The sequence below is a fragment of the Bubalus bubalis genome, chromosome 20, assembly GCF_019923935.1.
Source record: "Bubalus bubalis isolate 160015118507 breed Murrah chromosome 20, NDDB_SH_1, whole genome shotgun sequence".
In the NCBI taxonomy this organism is placed as follows: domain Eukaryota; kingdom Metazoa; phylum Chordata; class Mammalia; order Artiodactyla; family Bovidae; genus Bubalus; species Bubalus bubalis.
Genome location: NC_059176.1, coordinates 5309473 through 5335797, shown reverse-complemented (window position 1 = coordinate 5335797; position 26325 = coordinate 5309473). Strand labels below are relative to the sequence as shown.

Here is a 26325-nt window from a genome sequence, read left to right as displayed (position 1 = left end):
AAATACGACACAAACCCGCGGGGGAGGCCGGGGACGGTGTCAGCACTGACGGGTCTCATTTTACCTTCTGCTTCCCTGATGACCAGGAGGATCTAATCTTACAGTGTGGCTACTACCAGCTTGTATTTTCTCTTCTGGGAACCATCCGTTCACGAGGTTTCCAGGCACGTGGTCATGAAGACGACCAACCTACTCAGCTCTGATCTCGTCTCAGCTGAGCGCCGGCCCCGTAGACCCAGGCCCCAGGAACGTTGGCCACCGGGCATTCCAGGGCCCGCACGGGCACAGCCCCGCCTTACCCTCCTGATCTGCTCCAGCTTGTCGTCATCCTCCAGGAAGAAGGTCAGGTACATGAAGGACACGTCCACGTCACAGTTGCCCCCAAACTGCCGGTGCTCCTCAACGGTGTCCCTGCCTCCGGAGAAGGCGTGCTTGTTGACCTGCACCAGGAGAGGGCACACGGATGCTCGCCACGCGGCCGCCCTGTGTGGTGAGGGGAGCCCGCAAACCGCCCTTTCCTGCGGAGCCTGGGGACTGGCCACCGCGGGGCTCACTGCACAGAAGGGGGCTCCAGAGGGCAGGTGAGCTCTGACCCCTCCCCCGACCCACAGAAACAGAACAGAATCAGAAAAACCACAGCACTGCCCCTGCAGAAGCTTGGGCAAATGTCCTCACCTGTCTGCAGGCTCACCTGGATGACAGACACAGCCACCCGCCCTCCCTGGGGACGAGGACAGGAGGCCCAGCGACAGCCCCAGGGGGCAGAGCCTGCGCGGGGCCTGGGTGGAGCGGGAGGTGGACAGGCCTGCGGGCAGCGCCCACCTTAACAGGCACTTCCAGAAGCTGACGACAGACAGGTTCAGAAACTAACAAAATGGCTTGTAGGACTGAAGATAACCTTAGAGGAGTCAGGGTCCAGAGCAGAGAGAAGAAAAGCCCAAAAGTGGAGAGTTCCTCCAATGTTCTTTTAGCGAGTGTCTGAGAAACCTTCCATGTACAAACGTATTTTCCCGCGGGGAGAAGAGTGCGCAGAGTCAGTGGTCTCAAGGAGATGTCTGGTAAGCCTCCCAGAAGGACTCCGGGCAGATTCCTGACTGGATCGCCCAGAAGAATATGGGGGCAGAGGCTGGGGGGCAAGGCCTTTCTGGTGGGGATGCTAAGTGGCTCTGAAAAACACTGGAAGCTCTGACAAGGCCCCCGCTACTAGGCCGCTGTTCAGTGATCCATGTTGGGACTGAAATCTCAAATCTGGGCCACACTCTACAGGCAGTAACCACTTGTACATGCGATCTCACGTGAGCTTTGCCTCTAGTCTGCAGTTCTGTAGAGCGGCTCCTGCTGGACAGTGATACCTGACGACCGTGGTCCCTTACCAACAGCAGGTGAGCGGCAGGGCCCCGACGCCAGGCCACGGGCCAACCTGGGTTACGGCTGGCCCTCTGCGACCCAGCTGTGTGAACGCAGAGAAGCTGCCAGACACTCTAGGCCTATCCCCTTGCCCAGGCAGTGGACACAGCGTCCAGGAGGGTCTGAGAACTCCATGAGCTCACACAGGTGAGCATGTGGCAGGCGACCACACAGTCAGGCCACAGTGTTCCTAGCACTCTACTCTTAATTCTTGGGACAGGGCTGGAGCAGATGCCCCCTCTCTGGGCTGAAGATTCTGCTTCTGGAGTTGAAGCGGGACTTAGGGATTGGGGACAAGGGCCTGGCCTGACCCTGTCCTGTCCCCCAAGGTGCTTGCGATCTTGGCAGCCAGGGTGGTTCCTGACCCTTGGGTCTCTGCTGGCCCCTTCCTTTATAACAACTTCTCAAAAAAATGAAAGGAGATGACTTCTTTGCAGGAGGGAACAGGAGTGTCCCTCCCCTTCTGCATTTCAGGCACTGGAATTTTTAGCCAGAAGTGAAAGAGAAAGAAAAAGCCCTGTTCACACCAGCCTCCACCTGAGGCTGGGAAAGCTGGCGGCTGCCACTTCCCAGAGGACTGTTCTGATACTAAGGGCTCCCCATTGTCAACCAGAAAGCGGGACTTTCCAGGAAGGGCAGGGGCCTGGACTGACTCATGGTGGCATTACACGCCCCAAATGTAGTTTCGGTCACTCCTGTTGTAATCTTCCAGACCGAAAACACACACACAGTTCCACTAAAATGTCCACAGCTTTGTGCAACAGTGAGGGGCCTGTACGTACACTGGCAGCTCAGAACCGAGCGACAGAAGTGCGGGCCTGAAAAGTAAGGAAGCTCCAACGAATTCCCATTTCTCGTTTCTCTGGTGACTTGAAAAATATTTACTGAGCTCCTGTTGCACGTGGGTTGGGAGCAGCACTCCTGGCCAGGACCTGACTAGCCTGTGGAAGGACACTTGTCAATACTGAGTCTCAGCGGGAATGCTCCGGAGAGAACCAGCCCCTACACCCTGGTGCGGGAACACGGTGCGTGGGCTAGGAGGGCACCTTCGATTTCTGGGGAAAACTGGGTCGAGCTGGTCATCCTCGCTGGGCCTCATCCTTCTCATCTTAAAGGGACACACCAGTGAGAATCAAAACCAAAACATACAGAGAGTGCATGGTCCAGCTCCTGGAATACAACTGGTGCTCAGAAGTACACTAAATTTTCTCTATTGTTTAGCTGTAACTAAAGAAAATTGCCATGATTTTGTTTTCAGAACAACATTGGTGAGGAAATCAGAGAAGAAAAAAAAGAAAAAAAAAAAAAAACACAAAACTCCCAAGTTTTGCCTACATGAAAAGACACAAACACATTCACTTCGTACCTGGGAACGGGGCAGGCTGCCTGGACCCTGGAATTCAGGGTGCCCGTGGTGGCCAAAGGACAGAGCGGTAGTGCGTGCATCCCCCCGAGGCCTGGGCCGTGCTCACCTTGGTCTTGATCTGCTTGGCCGTGTCCGTGAGGAAGATGGAGGAGTTGGGGTCACTGGCGCTCATCTTGGTCTGGGCCCCCTGCAGGGCAGGGAAGAAGGTCGAGTGCAAGAGGGCTGGCTTGGGGTAGCCGATCCTGGGGGCCACGTCCCTGGTCATCCTGAAGTACGGGTCCTGTGGGGAGGCAGGGGCAGGGGAAGACGAGGGCTGCCATCAGCTGGTGGGCACCTCCCAAGTAACTCTGCCCCGCACCACCGTCAGACCCTCCGTCCCACCCCTGAAGCGGGTGAAGACCCCTGCTAACATCCAGGCTGACGGAACCCTGGCTCTGCCTCCTAACCTGGTCGATGGCGCACGGGATGAGGCACTGGACGTCTGTCCGGTCTCGGAAGATCTGAGGGAATGAGTTGCTGAAGGAGGGAGCGGCCTGGATGGCAGGAAAACTGATCTTCCCTGAGAGGGAGGACAAAACATTTTTATACCTGAGACTGGTTCCTGCCTGGAACTGTAGAAGGGATGAACAAAAACGGGCTTTTCTCCCCCATGGAAAAGTAACATTCATTAAAGAAAATCTGAAACCTACAAAGAAGGATTGCTGGGATGAAGGAAGAAAAATCTGCAGTGCCAGTTCGTGTCTTTCTCATCCATTTCCCCCCATTTCAGCGAGCTTCTCCTCTGCTCTGCTCTTCACAGCTTCCACTTTGTGACGCTTACCCACGTTCTCTCCTGTGCCTCAGCCACTCTCTAGCCACTGGGTGTCCAGGTTGTTCCTCAATGCCAATTAGTATAAATTATGACATTTTGGGATGTAAAACTGTTCTTAATATTTTGGATGCTGCTGCTGTTAACACTGCTATTGTATTTGCTCAGACCTGAGGAAGCAGAATTCTGGGGTCAAAGGGCATGGATCCTGGTGTGACCCTTGACACGTGGAGGCAGGCCAGGCCGGGACATTTCCGGGACGGCCTGGGGTGGGTCCAGCCTGGAGTCCCGTCTCTGTGACGCTTGTTCCTGGCACCTGTTTTCTCCCCTCTGCGGAAAGACACTGCTCATTTCTGGGCTCCTGCCTGTCTCTGGGGGTCCACGCAGCAGCTCCGTCGGCACCCGTGTCTCCTTTACAGCACTGAGCATCCTGGGCTCGGGGCCTCCCGTCTACACCCCGCGACTCTACAGACGAAGTGTCACCGCGTCCCCATTTTATGTACTGGACACCAGCCCGGGTCACCACTGGGTTCCCAGAGCTAGGGTGCAGCTCTGAGAGGCCAAGCCTGGACTCACACCCGGGTCTCAGCAGCAAAGAATGTGCGGCTACTCGCCACAGCCCCATCTCTGCACTGGCTCGGGGCAGCTTCAGAGAAGTCTCCCCATTTGCTGCCTGGATTCCAGGATTAAAACACCATTTCAAAGTAGAAAAAAGTACAAACAAACCCCTGAAAACCATTTCAAAAGCAAAAGGTTTATGCCCCAAGTGTCAGGAATGAATCTGACTGAGGCATCAAAGGGTTCTGCTCCTGTGAAAAGCCTCCCAGCAGGGCCTCTGTGGCATTTCTCTTCCGACAGCCCCCCAGCTGGGCCCCAGAACGTGCCCCCCCACAGTGGGGCATGTCTGGTACAGGCGCCCACAGATACATCCTGGGAGCTCCACGCTGGCAGCTAGTGGGCCAGGGGCTGGGTGCCTAAAATAAAGGGAGGGGTCAGGAGACCCAGCCAGTGGTGTCAGGACTGACTCTTAGCTCAAGGAGCTAGGGTCTGAAAGAAGAGATGGTCACTGCATCTGAAAGGGGTGCAGAAACACGGGAAAGGGAGGTCAGCGTGTGCACAGAGGCCTGTCTGCTGGGCACTGAGCCTGGCAGAAAAGCAAGGCAGGCAGGTGGGCAGGGTGGCTCCTCCCGGAGGTGGGGAGTGAGGCCCAGGGAGACAAAGACGGCTGGTTCCAGCCACAGAGCAGCCCTCCTGCAACCTGCGCCCCGCCAAGGCCTCCACACCGACGGGTTCCCAGGAACAAGTGGAAGGTCAAAGTCATCCACAGCCTCCTTTTCCTTCTAATCTCAAAACGGACGAGGCAGGAGAGGGACAGAGTGTGACCTGAGGGGATACTCCACGTGGCCCAGAAAAGGGGCCAAATGCATCACTTTACATTCAGGGAAAACCCACCTTTTTAAAGAGACAAACTGCAAACGCTACCACCCCAGAGACAGTGCAGCCTCGTGCAGGCACCCGGCACGCCCACCCCTCCTTTGTGCTCGGCTCCTGTCTGAGGGGCCAGCGGGCGCTGTGGGCAGTGTGGGCTTACCAATGCAGTCGCTGTCTGTGAAGCCGAAAATGCCTTTCACTTGGTTGAAGGTGACGTGCTTCTGGATCTTCACCACGTTCTTGTAGAAGCCCGGGCTCATCCTGTGAAGAAGGTCAGAGTCAAACCCAGAACTGGAGGGTGCTGGCCGAGGGCAAAGCAGCAGACAGCACAGCCACACGCGGGCCGGGTCAGCTGGGGAGGAAGGCGCTCTGACGCCCCCTGTGGGCAGAGAGGCCGGTGGCAGGCGAGGCGGACACTCCCCTGCCTGTGGAAGGAAGTCAGCCCGAAGCTGAGCAGCACAGGAGGCAGGAGCACAGCCGATGCAGACTCAGGGGCTCACGGGAAGGGTGTCCGCTCTGCCAGGATCGCTGGCTGAGCATGCGGGGCTTCAAGTCTGGGGGCTCCAGGGCAGCTTATCCGTTGGGACGGACTGTGCTTTGTCGTGGGAGATAACTGCTGACCCTGGCCAACGCGGGTCCTTACACACGGTACTTTTCAGTACTGCAGCGCGGCACTGGCTTGGCTGGCTGAGTCTGCGCAAGTAGGGAAACCATGGCTAGGGGAGCCAGTGGTGAGTTAGAGGCAGATTAACCTTCTCATCATTCAAGGGTATTGGCAACGTGCAGCCGGACAGAGTATCTGGGTAGAAACTGATGGGCCCCGGAAGGAGGGTTTGTCTCTGTGAGCTGCTCCGGGCTGCATCTGGCCATCGCTACCCCCTCCACAAGCTGAGGATGGAAGTCTTAGCTGTCAATAAACCAGGAAACCAGACCATAACATTCAATAAAGGAAGAAAACACTCTGCAGACCTCAAGATGCTTCAGCTGTTTCTGAAGCAGCCCTGGCCGCGATGGCCTGTCTACAGCCTGCGTTTACTCATTTAAAAGGCGGCCAGGCATTTGCCCCTTACCCCATGTAGTCAAGGTCAGAGAAGATGAACGTCTTGTTGATGTCAAAGCCGCAGGCAATGATGTCCTTGGCGTTCTCCACGGCGTAGCCATAGGCCTGATCCAGGGTCAGGTCCTTCCACAGGTACTTTTCGTCATCAGTCATCTGGATGACCAAGGGCACGTTGAACACATCCTGCAGCCACCTGGGAGACACAGGGGAGGGAGGCCCACGTCTTATTTTTCTGCAGAGAAATACTGCTGTGCCTCTGAAACCACAGCTCCTACTAACAGTGTATGTCAAAACTCCCCTGCCCAGGAAGTCTCACCCTCTGACCACACTGTGAACTTAGCTCCTGTAAACAGGAACACCTTGAGCTCGACTCTATGTGCGTTCCTGTTAGCAAGGGCTGTGCAATGTGCGCTTAGACCCTCAGCCGTGTCCGACTCTGTGAGACCCCATGGACTGCAGCCCGCCAGGCTCCTCTGTCCATGGGATTCTCCAGGCAAGAATACTGGAGTGGTTGCCATGCCCTCCTCCAGGGGATCTTCCCGACCCAGGAATTGAACCCAGGTCTCCTGCATTGCAGGCTACCACCAATTATTAGCCTGGAGGGCGATGCATGTCGGCTCCGAGCTGGCCGCTCTGCACACTCTACTCTGAAGTCTTACAGGGACGGCAGGGCGGGGCGCTGGTACTTCCTCTGGCAGAAGTGGAGACTAAGGCCCAGAGAGGTAACTCTTCTACGGTCACCCGGACAGAGACAGGAGGACACAGGTCCACTGAGTCCACAGCAGTGCTCTCCCCACCACCCAATCCTGCTAAAGTGACCCTAGGGACAGGGTGGGGAGAAGCCACAAGGGCACCAGTTCCCCGAACCTTGGCTGATCAGGCAGATGTGATCTGGTACTGTCTGCTCAGCTCTACACAAAGTTTGTGATTAACATTTCTTTTCCTTTTTTTTTGGGGGGGAGGAAATAATACTACTACTAATACATTTATTACCTATAATTGGCAGATATGTTGCTGGTTTGTTCTCTCCATATTTCAAAACTCACTGGCACGGTGAGCACAGCCCCGCGGCGCAATACTTACTTGGTGAAGATGAATGGGATGAGGTGCCCCACGTGCATGGCTTCAGAAGAGGGGCCCCTGCCCGTGTAGAGATAGAATGGCTTCTTGTTTTCATAGGCATCCAGAATCTGATGCATGTCTCTAAAGGACAGAGGGGACAAGAAAACAGTGAGGTGTTCTGAAAGAAGAGTCAGGGTGTGAATGCTCAACTGGGAATGAAAACGAGACAAGACAATCCAGTCACAAGAGCTTGTTATCCTTGCTGTTCCTGCTGTTAAGGACGACAGGAAACTGCTTCTAAACGGCTCCTCCCGTGCCTGCTGTGAAAGTGTAAGCCGTGCAGGTTGGGAACAACGTGTTTAAAGGGTGGATATGGCTGGGCAGCCACTGGACCTCTTTCGGAATTCTTCCAAATTTCGATGTTGATGTACTGTCTGCTTCACATGCTTTCCTGGGAGTGAACCAGGCCGACACCACCCAGTCCTTGTTGAGAACCACGCAGCCCCAACTCTGCTGGCTCAGGAGGGGGCCATCGCAGGGCTCCCCACAGTCTGGACTCAGCGGGGGGTGGCGGGGGATGTCCCCAGCTGGAGATCTGCTTTGGGCTCCTCAGCCACACTGGGACCAGGGGTCTCCATCTGGGGAGTTATCGTGCACCACCACGAGGACTGGGGCCGGCACCCAGCGCACACCAAGGGGCCTCCTGCGGGGCGGTCCATCAGAGTCACCTGACCAGCCGTCTCCACATCACACCTGCCCACGCCCTACCTTCCCAGCCTCTGATCCAGTGGGTCTGGGGTGGCATTTGGGAGTCTGTATCGTTAAAGTGTGCCAAATAAGAGGACTAGCTCCCTTTCCCAGAGGCCTGGGTAGGAGAACCCAGACAAGAGCATTCTGAAAGTGACTTCTACTCCTGACCAGGGGCGAGCAGTGCTCATCTGTGGGCTGAGAGGATCAGGGCTAGCCTGGATTGTGTGCTTTGCTTTGCTTCGATGGTGGCACACCGATTCTGAAATAAGGAAAGATGGAATGGCTGAGTTTGGGAGAAAAAGAGTCCTTTCTCGGTTCTTACAAATAACAAACCGAACATTTATCAGCTTACGGAAGAAACAAGGGTGCGGCTGTCAGGCAAGCTGCTGTGGGTGGTTTTGCAGGAGGTCTCTGAGCACTCGAGGTGCTATCCTGAGGGCAGGGCACTGACTAGGCCCCTCACTGAGTGCAGTTTTGTGAAGGCAGATCCCAGCAGGGACCCCTCAGCGCCAAGGGATCTAGTCACCTGCCTGGCGCTGCCGCCCGACAGTGCACAGCGGATCTCATCAAGCCCTGAGGAGGAGAGTGAAAAAGCTGGCTTAAAACTCAACATTCAAAAAACGAAGATCATGGCATCTGGTCCCATCACTTCATGGCAAATAGATGGAGAAAAAAACGGAATTAGTGACAGATTTTATTTTCTTGGACTCCAAAATAACTGAGGACAGTGACTGCAGCCATGAAATTAAAAGATGCTCCTTGGAAGAAAAAATATGACAAACCTAGATAGTGTATTAAAAAGCAGAGACATCACTTTGCTGACAAAGGTCTGTCTAGTCAAAGCTATGGTTTTTCCAGTAGTCATGTACAGATGTGAGAGTTGGACCAAAAAGAAGGCTGAGTGCGGAAAAATGGATACTTTCAAACTGTGGCGCTGCAGAAGACTCTTGAGAGTCCTTTGGACAGGTAGGAGATCAAACCAGTCAATCTTAAAAAAGAAATCAACCCTGAACATTCATTGGAAGGACTGATGCTGAAGCTCCAATACTTTGGCCACCTGATGCGAAGTGCCAACTCATTGGAAAAGACCCTGATGCTGGGAAAGACTGAGGGCAGGAGGAGAAGGGGGCAACAGAGGATGAGATGGTTGGATGGAATCACTGAATGGACATGAGTCTGAGCAAATTCAGGGACATGGCGAAGGACGGGGAGCCTGGTGCGCTGCAGTCCATGGGGTCGCAAACAGTGGATTTAGTGACTGAACAACTAACAACTTACAAGAATAAAAAGGATTATAAGTGAGTAATATGAACTGCAGGCCAGTGTGTGAGATGACCTTGATGAACCAGACAAAATTCCCAAAGAAAGAAACCACCAAAACTGACTCAAAAAGAAACAGAAAATCTGAACAGATCTAGAACAAGCAAAGAAATTGAACTAGTAATAAAAAAAGTCTCAGAGAGAAAAGCCTAAGGTCAGATGGCTTCACTAGAGGATTCTATCAAATTTTCAAGAGAACTAACAACAATCCTTCACAAACTTCCAAAAAATGAAAGAAAGTATACTTCTCAACGCATTCTATAAAGCCAGTATTATTTTGATACCCAAAGCAAAGACATCAAAAGAAAACTACAGACCAATGTCCCTTATACAATTAAATCTTCAAATTTATATCTTTGAATTTTTTTTCATAAGAATAAATGAACTCAACAAAGTTGCAGGATGTAGGATCAAACAAAAATCAGTTGTATTTCTGTACAGTAGAGCAATATTGTGGTTGATAATAAGAAATATCATATATTTTGTCTTTATTTTTATCCTATATCAGGCACAGAGTTCCTTAAACCATTGTGGGAATTTCCTAAGCGATAAGAATGATAGAGTGTTATTCACATAAAAAGTTCCCCTTTCAACTACATCAAAGTTTATGTTATTTAAGTGACTTTGGAAAAGTCCCTGGATACCCTAAGGAAGGGGACTGGTTGCTGGGGAACCAGCTCTGATTACAGGGTTGGAACTTCCAGCTCCCAACCCCCGTCCCTCTTTCTGGGGAGGGAAGAGGGGCTGGACATTGAATTTAACCATCAGTGGCCAGTGATAAAAATAATCTGTGTAATGAAGTCTCTATAAAAACCCAAAGGACAGTGTCAGAGAATTTCTGGGTTGGTGAGCACATGGAGACAGGGGCGTGGTGCCCAGGGGGGCGGGGAGCTCTGAGCGTCCCCACATGCTTCCTCCAACCTGGCTGCTCCAGACTTACATCCTTTACAATAAACTGGCCATCTAGTGAGTAAAATGTTTCCCTTGCTTGAGCAAATTAATTCCAGATCAGTTGTGGGATTTAAAGCACAGGTAAGAACCTAGACTCTGATTTGTGTCTAAGGTAGGGGGTTGGGGGGTAGTCATGTGGGACTGGACTGGACACTATCTCCAGGTGGACAGTGTCAGGATTGGTTTAAACTGTAAGAGACCCAACTTATGCTGCAGAACCCCTGATGGGTGAAAAACCAACCCCCTGATGTGTGAAAACCCTACCTTTCCGGTGTCAGCAGTGAAGCAGAGCTGCAGTGAGGCTGAGCTAGAGCAGACACGCAGGGTACACTTCCCCTTCAGAAACAGCGGTGAAATGTTCAGAAGGGAAACTCAGAAAATACTCTTTCCAAGAGCACCAGGAAGAACAAAACCTAACCGAACCAAGGAGGTGCGAGGCGTGTACACTGAAAACTATAAAACAAGAGCACCAGAAAGAACACAACCTAACCTAACCAAAGAGGTGTGAGGCGTGTTCACTGAAAACTATAAAACACTGCATGAAGGAACCAAAGCGATGAGCGGAAAGATGTGCTCTGTGCACAGGCTGGAGGCTTAGTATTCCACCTCAGACGCCATCTTAGGGTGCAGACCTCTCCAAACTGACCGACACATGCAGTGCAATCTCTATGGACACCCTGACTGCTGTCTTTGTACAGAAATTAGCAAGCTGATTCTAAAATCCAAACATTCTAAATTCTAACGGCCAAAATAATCTTGAGAACAAAGTTGGAGGACTCATATTTTCCAGTGTCAAGATTCACTACAAAGCTACAGACATCAGGACTATGCAGTATATTTAATAAATCCTTAAATATATTTTCAATTGATTTTCAACAAGGGTGTCAAGAAAATTCAACAACAATTTCCAAAAAGTGGGGCTGGGACAACTGGATATTCACATCAGAAAGAAGGAAGCTGGATCCCCCCTCATACACATACAAAAATTAACTCAACATGGATCAGAGACCCAAGTGTAAGAGCTAAAAAAATACCACTCTTAGAAGAAAACATACCTGGATATGTTCACGACCTTGAATTAGGCAATGGTTTCTTAGATATGACACCAAGCAACCGAAACCAAACCAAACCAAACTGGAGTTCATCAAAATTAAAGCTTCTAAATGCTTCTAAGAACACTGTAAATAAAGAGCTGATATTTGCAAATCAAGTATTTGTTAAGAAACTAGTATCCAGAGTATATAAAGAACTATTATAATACAATAAAAAGGTAAATAACCCAATTAAAAAGTTGGCAAAGGATCAGAAGAGACATGTCTCTAAAGAATACATAAGAACAGCCAGTAAGCACATGAAAAGATGCTCAAGATCTTTAGTCATTATGGCACTACAAATCAAAACCATAATGAAATACCACCTCACACTTACACATGGTTTCAGAAAAACACAAACTGGAAAATAACAACTAGCAAGGATGTGGAGAATTGGAATCCTTGTTTGCACTTTGCTGGTGGGAATGCAAAATGATGCAGTTGCTGTGGAAAACACTGGCAATTCCAAAAAAATGTTAAGGTTACCTCAGGACCCAGCAACTCCACTCCCGGGTACACACCCAAGAGAAACCAGACCCTGTACACAAACACTCAGAGCAGCACTCATGCTAACCCCAAAGGGAAAACCCCCCAAAGCCCGTCAGCTGTCAAATGGGGCTGCATCCACTCAACAGCTTTCAGGCATAAAAAGGAATGAAGTACTGGCACATGCTGCATCCCAGGCAAATGCACAGACATGGAAAGATGATTTCTGGTGGCCAGGGCTTGGGGTGAGGGCGGGGTGGGGTGGTGGGAGGAACAGGCAGTGACTGCTAATGCGTAGAGGGCTACTGTTTGGGGCGATGAAAATGTAAGGAACCAGACATGGCGATGCATGCACAAACTTGGAAGAGACCAAAAGCCCCACTGAACTATGTCCTTTGCAAAGGTGAATCCTAGGTCACGTGAACTAAATCTCAATTAAGGAAAAACTGTGAGTGTATTCTGCCCAGAAAGAGGGGTGAGTGGGGGGCCTCTTCTCCCCATGTAGAATTTAAAGTGTTGGGTGTGCTGTGTAACCAGGGAGCTCAACCTGGTACTCTGGGATGACCCAGGGGGTGGGACGGAGGGACGTTCAGGAGGGAGGGGACATCTGCACACTTGTGGCTGAGTCACAGTGTTGTATGGTGTGCTAAGTCGCTTCAGTCGAGTCCAACTCTTTGTGAGCCCACGGACTGCAGCCTGCCTGGCTCCTTCCATGGGATTCTTCATATAAGAATACTGGAGTGGGTTGCCATTTCCTCCTCCAGGGGATCTTCTCAACCCAGAAACTGAACTCGTGCCTTTTATATCTCCTGCAATGGCAGGCAGGTTCTTTAGCACTAGCGCCACCGAAACCAACACAACATTGTAAAGCAATTATCCTTCAAATTAAAAAAATCAAATCAAATGTTCGGTGGAGTGCCGAGTTCTGTCGTGTGTGTGCTGTCCGTAACCCTGGTGTGGGCAGAACAGAACAGCCTGGCCTCGGACTACAAGCTCCAAGACCCCTCGAACCCAGCCGGAGGCGGTGTGTGGGGTGGGAGAGGCAGGAGCTGGCTCCGAACCTGCCCATTCTCTGATGTTATCTGCATGGAATTTATGGTCTCAGGTCGGGATACTCTGTGTCCTGTTCGCTCTACTAGTTTCTCTCTGGACACGATTTATGAGCAGGCCAGTACAATAGGAGGAAGACGTATGTAACTTCAGGAAGCCTCCTGCTTATCTCATGGGAAATGCTGAGCCTAGACACATTAATCTCTTTTGTTTTGTGACATGCTATGGTTTTTAGCACATAATCTGGCATGAATCTCCTCTGGTGTGTACTTGACCTCCACCTTGCGAGACGGGCAAGATTTACAGATGAATAAACTAAGGGCCAGAGGGGAAGGGACAGGTGTGACCCCACAGGCAGTCACTGGCAGGACAGGAGGCGGGACCGGCCTTCCGTCAACTGGCAGCCAGGTCCCCCGAGGGCCAGCGGCTGGAGGGCCCATGTCCTGATCGCTTCCTTCTCTAAGACAAGAGGATGGGGGAGGTCCTGCAGCGAAAAGCGCCTGACCTGTGTGAGAAGAAGATTCCCCTGCGCAGGAAGCGGTGTGGTCTCTGGCCCGTGGCTCTCTCTATTCGGTTTACCAGCTCCTTGTCAATTTTACTGCTTCCAAATCGAACTGGAAGAAAAGAAGAGATGCTGAACTTAGGTGGTGGGAGGCTTGGGGACGCTGCAGAGACCAGACGGAAAGACTCACGATCACACGCCGTCTCAGCAGAACCAGGCCTCTTTGGGCTACTGGCTCTAGTCCCTTCCATCAGTCCAGAGCAGACGTCACCACCAGCAGACCAGAAAATAAACGCAGGGCTAAAGACTCTCTGGTCTGGGACTGGATTCTGATGGGACAGATCCAGAATGCAGCCTAGTGAGGAACTCCAGATAACCTGCCCAGCCCCCCGCCTCGCCTCCTACACACAGCTGCTTATTACTTACTGCAGTATAATTTATATATGCTCACAACCATCATTTTAGAGCCTATAACCAAATTAATGTTTGTCTTCCAGTGAGTTTTCTCTCCCTGATGGTCTGGGCATACATCATGGAAAACGGCTTAGACTCAGATGAGAGAGCTTTAGCTCTGTTTCTTCTTCGACAGCCACCAATGACCTCAGGGAAAGGATGCTCCTGAGCAGGAAGCCCTCCAGGGCAGAGCTGGGCATCGAGGACATGCCATCTGTGAGAAGGCTTACTTCTTACACAATCCATGCCTGAACTGTACCCACTCAGTGAAAGACAATTTAAACCACTGTGAAAATACTCGCTGCAATGGGCCTTTCCCGAATTCTGAACTGCTCAAGAAAAGGAAAAAGCTAACACCGAGCTGTTTGTGCTGTGCTCGGTCGCTCAGTCGTGTCCGGCTCTTTGCGACCCCGTGGACTGTGGTCCACCAGGCTCCTCTGTCCATGGGATTCTCCAGGCAAGAGTACTGGAGTGGGTTGCCATTCCCTTCTCCAGAGGATCTTTCCCATCCAGGGATCGAACCCGGGTCTCCTGCATTGGGAGGTGGGTCCTTTACCATCTGAGCCACCAGGGAAGCCCGTTAAGCTGTCTACTATAGATTATTATTTCAAAACATATTTTATATTGTTACGTTAATTAAAAACAAACCTCTGGGAATATAATGGACCACCAAAAGATTTAAGGATCTTTTTTCCCTTGACATTGAAGTTTGACTGGATTTATGATTAATTCAAATTAGAAAACATCAATAACATCACTTCTAAAAGTTGAGGTTTTTCTCATAAACGTACCAATGAGCTTGTCGTAGTCAATGCCTTTGGCACTGCTTGTCTGCACTGTCCAGGGGTCCACAAAGTCCTCGTCTGCCTCAGTGGCATCCAGGCCCTCACCACTCTCGGGCGCCGGGTCCCTTGGAGGACAGTCCACCTTGTAATCCTCCCCTGTGGCAGCTTTGTAGCTCGTTTTTAGGGATAACAACATCTTCACTGCAGAATCAATTTCATCCTGTACACAGGAATTAAGGGTGAAGGCGGAAAGGATTAACAACCACTAGCGGCAGCCACTCCAGTGCTCTCACCTGGAGAATCCCAGGGACGGAGGAGCCTGGTGGGCTGCAGTCCATGGGGTCACTAGAGTCTGACACGACTGAGCGACTTCCCTTTCACTTTTCACTTTCATGGATTGGAGAAGGAAATGGCAACCCGCTCCAGTGTTCTTGCCTGGAGAATCCCAGGGACAGGGGAGCCTGCTGGGCTGCCGTCTATGGGGTCGCCCAGAGTCGGACACGACTGACGCGACTTAGCAGCAGCAGTAGCATTTCCTGAACGTTACTGCTACTGGGTGGCAGGCGGTGTGCTAAATGCTCTCCCACTTACTCTTACAATAATCCTACAAGGACGGCAGTGTTATCACTGGCCTTTTCTGGTTGAAGAGTCTGAGACTCAGAGATGTGAAGGAGCTTGCCCATGCACACACAGCAAGTCATGGGCCTGAATGTATTTTATTTTTATCTGGGGGTCAAGTGTCGTGGGTTCCTACCACAAACACTACAGGCTATGTGTAGCGACACAATTTGCACAATTTATGACAGAGTTAATGGCTAAATATTAAACTTCACTGATGCCAGTGAATATATGTGACATGCTCCATTAATCAATTATAGTGAGTTCTACATTGGAACTTAACAGATAAGGGCAAGGAAAAAATGCAGACTTTCAGAAAACAAGGGGGGATTCACTGGGAAACAGTTATACCACAGCATTTGGAGTCTTATCCAGCTGTCCAAAGTGTTTGCATATTTAGTGTTTTAAAATGAGAATAAGATAAACAAACAAACAAACATAAAGTGTATCTGTGGGTCCGCTGGAAACCTATTAAAGATTTCCTCTTGCAGGAGCCCACACTAGCCATCCCTGGAAGCCTGGCATTTAAAAGAGCAAACCTAATTAAGCAGATTAGTCACGCTATGCCCTAAAGCTCCACTCCCATAATTGGCCTTGCTGGATTTGATCGCAAACAAAGAATACACACAGTCCAATTTGCTTGCCAAGGGAAATACAAACACTTCCATTTAGACTTTAGACATACGTGCTATAAGCTGGGCTTCCCAGTGGAGGAACAACGCTCGCAGTCCCAGACTGCATTCAGAGAGCCCTTCCATCGGGCACGCCTGGGCCACAGAGGGCTGTTACTGTGGGGTGATTTCAGATGCAGGTTTGTGTTTCAAGCTGAACCCATCTGGAATTTGTCATTTAAATGAGGCAGAGTGTGCAATCAGTGGCCCCATGGATATAGCTCATGCAAGAGGCTGGGTGCTGGCCCACCTTAGGCAGGCAGGCGTGTTCTCCTCCCCTCATTCAGCGCTGCCTAGGCTGAGCGCTTGCAGCAGAACACAGGCTCTGAGAGCACGATCTATTGCTCTGTGAGCTATTATCTGAGGAAGCAGTGCCCTGCTCTGAGCGCCCTGCTGCCACCGCCCTTTAGTCGCCACTGGCGTGACAGTTCACACTCTCTCTGGGTAACCCAGCTTCCAGCCAGGTGGCTCTTTGAGAGTCAAACATCTAACCAGAGTCCCAACTCAAGGACCGTCTGTCATCTGGAATGGGACTGAAGAGACAAGCAGGCTCCCTTGTCTGTTCTCCTGTTCTCAATCTAACACGGACCTGGACATTGAAACAGATTTTAAAAGTTGATGTTCTGAAAAAAGCCAGACACGGAAGACTCTATATACACAATGGGTGATTATATACAGTTCCTGCACAGGAATTCTCCGTGGAAGGAGAGGGAGGGAGAGACCTCTCTCAGGAGGGAAGAGGCGAGAAGCAGAGGGGCCTGAGATGGTTTCTGGGCTGTGTCTCCATTGGAATGCTGGTTACACAGGTTTGGTCATCTTGTGAAAACTCAGTGAGCTGCCTGTCTGTGATCTCCATATTTCTCTGAACGAATGGTGTACTCCAATTTTAAAAGTTTATTTAAACTGAAAGGAAAACAAAAAAGGCTCTGTTCCCTATCTTCAGCCCCATAATCCAGTGTCATCTCTCGAATCCTGCTCAAACTGTCTTCCCGTCAGAGCCCCCAGATTCCAACCTGTCCTCCAGGAGAACCTCTACTGAGCTGCTACTTCTGAAAGCCATGGGAGTTCTTCTCTCGGTACATGGAGCAGAAAGAACACTGAGGACCATGACCTCGATGGCACAGAGATGCGGAGGAAGAGCCCAAGGCACCCTCACTGGACCAGCCGTGCCCGAGCAGCTCATCTATTTCGCCTAAAGTGAATTTCTAAAACATCAGGTGCTTCTAGTATGATACACTGGTACAAGTTTACTTCACTTGACTCCTCTCATGGTTTCATTGTGTAACCTCTGCTGTCTTTTGTTGAATGCCATCTGACTTAGCATTAGTCAAAGACTATGCTTGGAAGACTTAACTCTAAAGTGCATCAAGTATTGTTTGTTTGCTAAAATGCAGAATGTGACTGGGGTCACTGCTGCTGCTGCTGAGTCGCTTCAGTCGTGTCCGACTCTGGGCGACCCCGTAGACGGCAGCCCACCAGGCTCCCCTGTCCCTGGGATTCTCCAGGCAAGAACACTGGAGTGGGTTGCCATTTCCTTCTCCAATGCATGAAAGTGAAAAGTGAAAGGGAAGTCGCTCAGTCGTGTCCAACTCTTAGTGACCCCATGGACTGCAGCCTACCAGGCTCCTCCGTCCACGGGATTTTCCAGGCAAGAGTACTGGAGTGGGGTGCCATTGCCTTCTCCGGGGTCACTAAGAACTACTAACTCAAAGTATTCATTAATGTCATTCAAATTTAATGTTAAATGGCAAAAATATCACTGTTAGGTTCCTAAGATGGGTTTATAGCGTAAATGATCAACACGAGTTCTTTATTTATTGTAGGTTTATAGATTAAAAAAACAAAATAATTCAGCCTTATCTATTGAGCCCTATCTGCTGTGTAAACCTCTTTCTGTGAATAATCAACTCCCTTTTTGGACATCACTATTTCTTTTAAAAAGTAATGTATTACTTAGGGTCCCAAGAGTCAAAGTAAACTACTGAAACGAGTGTGAGACGGTTGACCCCATCTGGTGAGAACCTAGAAAGAGAATTTTGAAAAGACGACAACAGGGGTTGAAGTGATGGATGAGGAAGCTGTGGAGCTGAGGAAGCTGGGTGACCCAGAGTGAAAGGAAGGGCTGGTTATAGATGTAGACTGACTGAGTTATGCTTCTGAAACCCAAAGCAGCAACTACAGAGAGATCTTTAAAAAAGGCATAACCCACAAAGACAAAGGAAACAGAAAGAGGCTGGCAGCGACAAGCCTCAGCAGCTGGAGAGCAGAGGTGTGAGCGCCCTGCGCGAGCACAGAAGAGCAACACAGGCTGAGACCATGCAGGAGTCGGGGCGGCGGCTGGACTCGTATTGCTTGGGATCCCCGAGAGGCTCGGGCACTGGTGGCCCTAGATACTAACACAAGTGAGGGTAAGAGTGGGCTCTAAGATCAGGAGCACTAGCTGGAAGTCTAACAAGCAGCTACTGAGATCTCCATGCTAGCCCCCACCCATAGCCGGTACACGCCCCCTGCCCCATCCAGAGGTTTAGTGTCTCGACAAGGAGAGCCAAGTGTCCACGCGGAAATGCTGTGCACAGTGAGGGGGACAGGCGGGGGGCAGCACACTGCGAACAGGGGCTTCAGCGAAGGACCACGCGGTCAGCTCCTCAGCCCCACTCAGCTCGCACCGTGGGCGGCCACACCGGGACCCTCTGGAGAGCGAACCGGAGGAGCCCTCTCTGGGGACTCTACTGGCCTCAAAGAGCAGCTCTAAAGACCCGGCACTGGAGACCTCCTGAGGCAAAGGAGTGCTGTGGGCGCCGTCCAGAGAAGGGAAGGCCACAGCCTAGGCTCCCCCAGCTCTGAGTGCGCCCTCCAAAGCGTGAGCACACAGCTGTCACCAAACACCTGCCCGTGGCGTCCACTACGAAAGGCGGAAGGAACACAAGCCAAGCTGGAGGACATCGGTGCATAGCTGCGGAGAGAACACGGGGAAGCTGTCACCACGGGCTCAGAGGCAGAAGGCTAGTGTGCCTGTGAAATAAGAACAGAGAGCCTCGAGGAAAGAACATGTGGAGAACAAATGAGCTCTTGGAAATCGAAAGTGGCAGAATGAGTGAAAAACAACAGCAGGGTTAGAAGTTGAGGAAACATACCTAAAAGAAGAAAAAAATAAAAATAAAAGGAAAATAAATAAAAAACTAAGAAATTCAGAGGACACAGTCTTTGAACTAAAAAGAAAATACACAAACAGAAAAATAAAAAAACAACCCAGAATGAATCAAAGAAATATGATACATTTCTGAGAATTAAAGGGCATGTATTTCTAGTTTGAAAGGAGTCCTGAGCACCCAACACAGGGTGTTTCAGAGCTGGAGAGGCCCTGAACACCCAGGAGAGGGGGCAAAGGAGTGGCACCGGCTTCTCCATAGCAGCCCTGGGTGCTGGGAGGATGCAGCAACGCTTCAGAGTTCTGAGGGAAGTCACGTCCTCCTGAGAATTCTCTACCGAGCCTAGCTCTCAGCCAAATATGAAGTAAAATGCTTGCAGACCAGGAAAAAGCTCAAAAAACACTTCCTTAGCACTGATTTTTGCAGAAACCTCTGGAGGATTTGCTCTGCCAAAATAAACTAAGGAGGAGTGAGACACGGGGTCAGGAACAGGGAGCCCAAAGAGAGTGCGTGGAAGGCTTGCATGGACAGGGAGGGTGGGTCCTGAGATGGGCTGTGTGGGAGGCGGGTCACCACCGGGAAAGAAGTGGGCAGGGCATCCTGGGAGAGAGTGCTCGGGAGGATGGACCTGATGGGCAGCCTGCTGTGGCTCAAGAGGGGGTTGACCCAACGGGGGGAGCACCTGGAGGTCCATGAGCGTCAATACACAGAAAGCTAAGCAGGGGAGGTCCCAGATGGCCTAATGGTTAGGATTCTGGGTTTTCACTGCCATGGTCTGGGTTCAGTCCCTGGTGGAGGAACTGAGATCCCACGGGGAGCAAGGCATGGCCAAAACAAAGACAAACCAAGCAAGGAGCAATTAAAACAACCCTGGAAAAAACAAAAGTTGGTTAGGAGAGGAGCAGCACGCGTGCTCTTCTCAGGGGGGTTAGCCGTCGTTTACATGGGGACTGGTGGGTGGGCAGTGCTACGAGACGGCTAATTTGTCTTCCACAGTGGAAGCCCCAAACCTGAACATCCATAAGGAGCAAAATGATGTGTGATTCTAAGAGATGTGGGCATTGCATATCAAAAGAATCGGCTAACAGAATTGAAAGTGGTTGCTTCCGTGAGCAGGACATGTGGAGAGGAAGGGTGGACAGCGGCTTTGCTTCCCAGCGGCTTCCCTTCAGACCACAGGCATCGATGCCGAGTAAGGAGAAAATACATTTAGCATGAGAGCCAAAAGACCTCAGGTGATGAGGGGACAGAAACAGGCGACTGTCCTACAGACTGGCTGGGACACGTGTGGAGGACTGGCAAAATGACCTACCTTGGCTGCGTTTCTGGCTTTGAGGTCCCTCACGAGCTCCCCCTGAGCAGCGATGCTGTGGAACAGCTCCAGGGGGGACCCACAGCCCTGCTCGTCATTGGACATGTCTGCCATCTTCTGGGAAGATGTTCACAGCTGGTTGGGGTGCTGGCAGATTTGCTCAGTGGTCCAGACAAGACTGTGGGCAGAGAAGAGGGACAGAAAGAGATGAACAAACCACGGCAGCTGTTTTCCCTTTACTGTTACCTGGTTCTTCTTTCCAAAAAGGCTGGAGATGAGTTGTGATAAAGGGCATAGATGATATAACATTAATAAAAATATAAACAGAAATATGGAGCCAGGAAACAGGAGAAAAGAGGAAGAACAAATGTTAATGGTGGGGTTCAAAAGAACTGCTGATTTATAGGCTTAGGGAGGGCAAACAAAGACCCCTCCCAACCAAGGGCAAGTGAGCATGTGCTGATGTGTCCGTGTGCCTCAACCAGCGTCCAGGACACGGGAAGGACTCGTGTTTGCTCAGGGAGCAGATACCAGAGTGCTTTAGCAAACCTAGGTCCACCATGGCTAGAAACACTTGGTAAACTGCCATTACTCTTTATCTTAATTGCTCTAGGGGATGAATTCCTAGGCCTTTGCAGTCATAACCCACATGTTACTGAACAAACAGCTTCCTTTGCTGGCCAGCTGTCCTGTTCTCAGGAGAAGGGGAGCCTGAGGAGGAGGCAGGGCCTTATCTCCTCTGGTTTGCAAGTGAGGCAAGAACCACGTACAGCCTGTTCACTCCACAGGCTGCCTTAATTAACTGCAAACCTTTGAAGAAGATGTCCTTGGGCCTCCTATTAGTCATTATTTATTGCTAACCCTGGAAAAGGTGGGCCAAGGTCAGGCTACCTGAGGTCGCCTTGGGGCTGAGGCTGGCCAGGATCAGCCCCTCTGGGGTCGGTTACTTCCCTTTTCTGAGTGTCAGCTTCCTCATCTATAAAGCAGAACCCACTTACCTCAAGGGCTGTTATGAGAAAAAGGAGGAAAAAGTGACATGGTGGCATTTTACAGACTGTAAAGCAAGGAACAAGCCCACTGCAAGTGTTACATGTCAGGACTCCAGAGATCGGCTGAGCCCCAGCCCCATCTGAAACCTGCTGATACGCCTTGAACAAGGAGGATGCCAGTGACAACAAGGCTATGCCAGAGCAGCTAACTTCCAGAACTGAAGTCCTGTGTCTGGTGTTCTTCTAGTGAGAAGTGAAGTTGAAAGTCACTCAGTTGTGTCCAACTCTTTGTGACACCATGGACTATACAGTCCATGGAATTTTCCAAGCCAGAATACTGCAGTGGGTAGCCTTAATATTGCAGTGGGTAGCCTTTCCCTTCTCCAGGGGATCTTCCCAACCCAGGGATTGAACCCAGGTCTCCTGCATTGCAGGCAGATTCTTTAGCAGCTGAGCCACCAGGGAAGCCCTTGCAAGCACCTTACATAACACTGATAATCAATTCACTGATGCCTACAGCAATCCTATGGGACAGATTTGTTGTCTCTGTCGTGCAGACCAGTAAACTGAGGCTAAAATACTTGCTCAAGACCACACAGTTAAGTAGGCAGTCGAGATGGGACACAAACTCAGGCAGTTTGACCCTAGAGCCCACACTCTGTAACATTACCCTATGTATTTACCTGTCATGAGCCTCAGTCTCTCAGCTGTGAAATGGGAGCACAATAATGACACTGACTTGCAGTCACGGATTAAGTGGGATAACGCGGGTAAGTAAACAGCCTAGCACAGCATCAGCCGCAGAGCAGAGGTTTAATGAAGGATGATTTTGTTTCTTAACTCACTAGAAATTTCTTTCTAGGAGCTCTATGAACAAAACACACGAATTTGAGGGGATAATTTATTTTACTTATCCATTTGTTCAGTTCAGTTCAGTTGCTCAGTCATGTTCGACTCTTTGCATTTGTTAAGTATCTGTTTAAAAATATGTAATATTTAAACCAATCTTTAAAGTCAATGAAACCATAATATTGAAACCAGGGTGGGAGAGCAGCCAGTTTCTTTCCTTTCCTTTCTGAGAATTGCCTCAATTCCCGGAAAGGGAGGCCTGTAAGAAAGAGAAAGAATGTGGACAAGCGCTGGAGAGGAGAAACTCTCAGGCCCATATCAAAGAGCAATCAAAGTGACTTCAAGGCACAAATGATCAAACATCATGTCCAGATGCTTTACACGGGATCCCCAATTCTCCCAAGCTGCAAACCTGGGTGGCACAGAATCTGCTCTGCATTAGCGACCGGAGGCAGATGGCTCAGGCAAGTGAGAACCACCCTCTGAGGCTCCACGCCAGAGCAGCTGAGCCAGGATCTGATGCCAAAGGCCCCTCGACCGTGTCGTGCTCCCTCAAATTCTACTGCTCCCCCTGCCTGGCGTGTTTCCCGCCCTCCTCTGCCCGCTGTCTCACTAATTCAAACCTTGGCTCCTCTTTGCAGCTTTCCTGGCCCCTGAGCCTGCAGGGCCAAGTTGGCTGCTCTGTCCTTGGCGATCCCTGGGACTCGTTAGTGAGGCTGTGAGAGCACTCACGCTGCATGTAGTGATTTATGAAAACCCACCCACAGAGAACGCAAGCCCTGGGTTTTAGTCTTTCACGTGCTTCAAGTACCTGGCACAGAGTAGCTTATAAAACAGACTGACGATTTATGAGTACAGGTTACTGACTAAATCTCATAAATCAACTAGTTCAATTTCCCCCTCTGGTTTATATCCTCTTATAATATCTCTGCAAGCACTTATTCCAGTTTAAGGTAGATTCCCCCAATCTGGGCTTCAGAAGGCCTCTTAAAATGTCCTGCCAGTGCACACAGCCTTAGTTTTACCCTACGTCTGGTTTGCTCAATCATTGTGAACACCTGCCCACTATCCTGGTCATTCTTTTTAGAATTCCCTTTGGTTTCCCCCTGTCCTTCCAAATATGTGGTGTTCTGCATGAAAGGACACAAGCGAGCAGGACCAAAATCAAGTATAGATTAAAATTACCCTACTAAAGTCCTAGCGAAAGTGCCAGGTAGAATGACTCAGTGAGCCCCGGACGGCCAATCTCCCCCTGCCATGGAGCAGACAACTGCAGAGGATCAGCTAGATGAACTGAGCCTGAATTTAGGATCCCTGTTGTAGGGAAACACGTGTACCTTAAATATCAGAATCCCATTTAAGTGAGAAAGCAGACTGAGGAAACAGCAGGTGCATTCTCCCTGCTGTCAGGATCTCGAGGCATACACTCACTGCATGGAATCAGCCACACTATAAATCTCATGTGTATATGATGCAACTTCCTGAATGAGTACAGAACTTCAGGAGTGATCGGAGACAAAGAGAATGGAACTACCATTGCCCTCATTTCAGGCATCCATCCATTTAGCCCACTTATGGGCATATATTCTCGGTTTCCCTTCCCATCTAGTCAACTTTCTCCTTCATTTCTTTGTTAAATAACTTTTAGAATTTAACTTAACTTTAGAGGGTTTTAACCCAGAGTTCAGAACCTCTGAAACAAAGTGAACAGTCTGCCTACACACAGACATGTGGTTCCAAGTAGAATAACCAGGTTTTGCTACTTTCTCAAAGGGGCCCAAGACGCCCAAAGGCTAAGGACCATTGTCCTCAGTGTTTACCATGTAAACTGCAAACAGGGCTCTAAGTCTTTGTTAAGGGAAAGTGCCTTATCTATTTCACATATACTACAATCTAAAGCAAAGGAGCGTCTGCCTGCAATGCGGGAGATCCGGGTTCGATTCCTGGGTCGGGAAGATCCCCTGGAGAAGGAAATGGCACCCCACTCCAGCACTCTTGCCTGGAAAATACCATGGATGGAGGAGCCTGATATGCTACAGTCCGTGGGGTTGCAAAGAGTCGGACACGACTGAGCGACTTCACTTTCACTTTTCAAAGCAAAGGAATGACGCTATCATTTGTGAGGTAATCTATGACCTCCTCTAGAAAAAGGGCTCGGAGAAGGCAATGGCACCCCACTCCAGTCCTCTTGCCTGGAAAATCCCATGGATGGACGAGCCTGGAAGGCTGCAGTCTATCGGGTCGCTGAGGGTCGGACACGACTGAGCGACTTCACTTTCACTTTTCACTTTCATGCATTGCAGAAGAAAATGGCAACCCACTCCAGTGTTCTTGCCTGGAGAATCCCAGGGACGGGGGAGCCTGGTGGGCTGCCGTCTATGGGGTCGCACAGAGTTGGACACGACTGAAGCGACGTAGCAGCAGCAGCAGAAAAAGGGCTGGGAGTGAGCAGAGAAGAACTGCCTACTCCACAGCAGAGTAGGACAGTTTAGGGGAAAACGAAAAGCATTGTATAAACAAACTCTTGCTCTCTCTTTTTAAGGAAGTTGAACCTTGAGCTCATTTTGAAAGGTTCCACTGTTCCTGAGGAGCACAAGAGGCCCTGAAGAAACCGGGGACAGTTTTGGGATGAGGAATGGAAAGAGGAATTACAGAACTACAACATGACAATCCCTTGGGCCACTCTGAAGTCATTTCACAGATTAGATGGGAATACACTGATTCTGCAGTTTGTGGGGAGGGTGGCATCGTGCACGACAGCCAGCCCTGGAGCAGCTGAGAAGAGCAGGGGGCTTCTGGGTGCCTGGAATATTACCAAGGTGGGGTATCACCCACCACACCCTGGCACCTGAGTGTGGATGACAATGGCCTTGGACTGTCAGGTTTCCAGAGGACAAGAAAATGATTTCTTTCCAGCAATGAGTCCTTTAACGCTTCAAACCTTGGAACAGGTGGAACTCCCCTGTCTTTTAAATACTAAGAGGAAAGCTTACTTTCCCCTCTAAATGATAAGATGGACATTATCTTAAAAGGCAAAGAGGACATTAATCTACATTAAGCAAGGCATAAGCTACTTAGGAGTTCAGGGCGAGATACTTTTGATGGATATGGACTACTTAAAGAGACCTCATCAGTGAGAAACAGGACAGCCAACATCAAAGTGCTGAAAGTCAAACTATGACTCCAAATAGGCAGTGGCTCATCCAGGATCTCTATTCCTTACAGAAGTTGTGAGTCACCAGGGCTTTGGGTCAATAGATGAAATGAAACGCACAACTCTGTGGTCCTAAGACTACTCCCCATCCCCAAAGCCAGGGTTTCCAACACTCTGAGAAAAAGCTGGCAACAATACTCAATAAACTCTAAGCCTAGCAAAAGATGGCAATACGTACCCGGTGGCAGGAGTCACTGCAGAGATGGCCACTGGTCACGCCCGGGAGCTGAGACTGCCCAGTGCAGCTCCAGCTCTTAAATAGTCTTGCCCTCTTTCTTTCAGTTTCCTTTTCAAAAAAGACTCTTTTCTCTCTCCCTTTTTGGCTTCCTTTTGGCCCCACCCTCTAACACTTGCATGTAGGAGTTTCTTATAAACGACCCAGTTTCTCAGAAATACTTTAACCCCATGATCAACCTCTTGGAGGGCGGGGGAACTCTCTTGAGAACCAAGGTGTTACCTGGTCATTGCATCAGCCACCCTACAGCCCAGTCTGGCCTTCCCATAACCTCCTCGCCCTGTTTCTGTTCCCCGTTCTTGGCATCAGTGTGAAGAACTGTGTCTGTTATGCAGTGGCAGCAGGGGAAGGCGGGGCGGAAAAGCAGATGGCAAATTCCTCGCTGCCGCCGCTGCTCACAGAGGCGACGCAGTGCATTGGAAAGACCGTTGAGTTCTGGGATGAGACCTGGGTTTTCAATCCCAGTTTGGGCGTTTCCTTGTTACAAGACCTCGGGCAAATCACATCACCTCTCTGCTTCACCCTCCGTTTCTTCACTTGTGAAATGGGCAAAAAAGCAGCCTCCTAACTTCACCGTTGGAGGAGGGCAGGGCAACCCACTTCAGTATCCTTGCCTGGAGAATCCCATGGACAAAGGAGCCTGGTGGGCTACAGTCCGTGGGGGTCGCAAAGTGTCGGACACGACTGAAGTGACTAAACACACAACTTCACCAAGGAGGCGACTAGGTGCGATACCGGAGGCAAAGCCCCTGTCACACGGCCGACA

At 50.3% G+C, this 26325-nt stretch overlaps 1 protein-coding gene across 2 annotated transcripts in view; it reads right to left on the bottom strand.

Moving 5' to 3' along the window:
- WARS1 (tryptophanyl-tRNA synthetase 1) overlaps positions 1-26325 on the bottom strand; it is a 28792-nt gene that overhangs the window by 2061 nt on the left and 406 nt on the right. The window contains exons 1-10 of one of the 2 annotated variants that reach the window (XM_006079099.4): positions 25503-26072; positions 20273-20450; positions 14529-14742; positions 13288-13396; positions 7156-7275; positions 6083-6265; positions 5173-5273; positions 3220-3332; positions 2880-3053; positions 300-440 (exon numbers count right to left, since the gene is read on the bottom strand). In XM_006079099.4, coding sequence (XP_006079161.1) covers positions 300-440; positions 2880-3053; positions 3220-3332; positions 5173-5273; positions 6083-6265; positions 7156-7275; positions 13288-13396; positions 14529-14742; positions 20273-20386 — 1269 coding nt within the window. In that variant the 5' untranslated portion in view covers positions 20387-20450; positions 25503-26072. Of the gene's footprint in view, positions 1-299; positions 441-2879; positions 3054-3219; positions 3333-5172; positions 5274-6082; positions 6266-7155; positions 7276-13287; positions 13397-14528; positions 14743-20272; positions 20451-25502; positions 26073-26325 lie in introns of those variants that run through there. The other variant, XM_006079100.4, reaches the window with a different exon arrangement.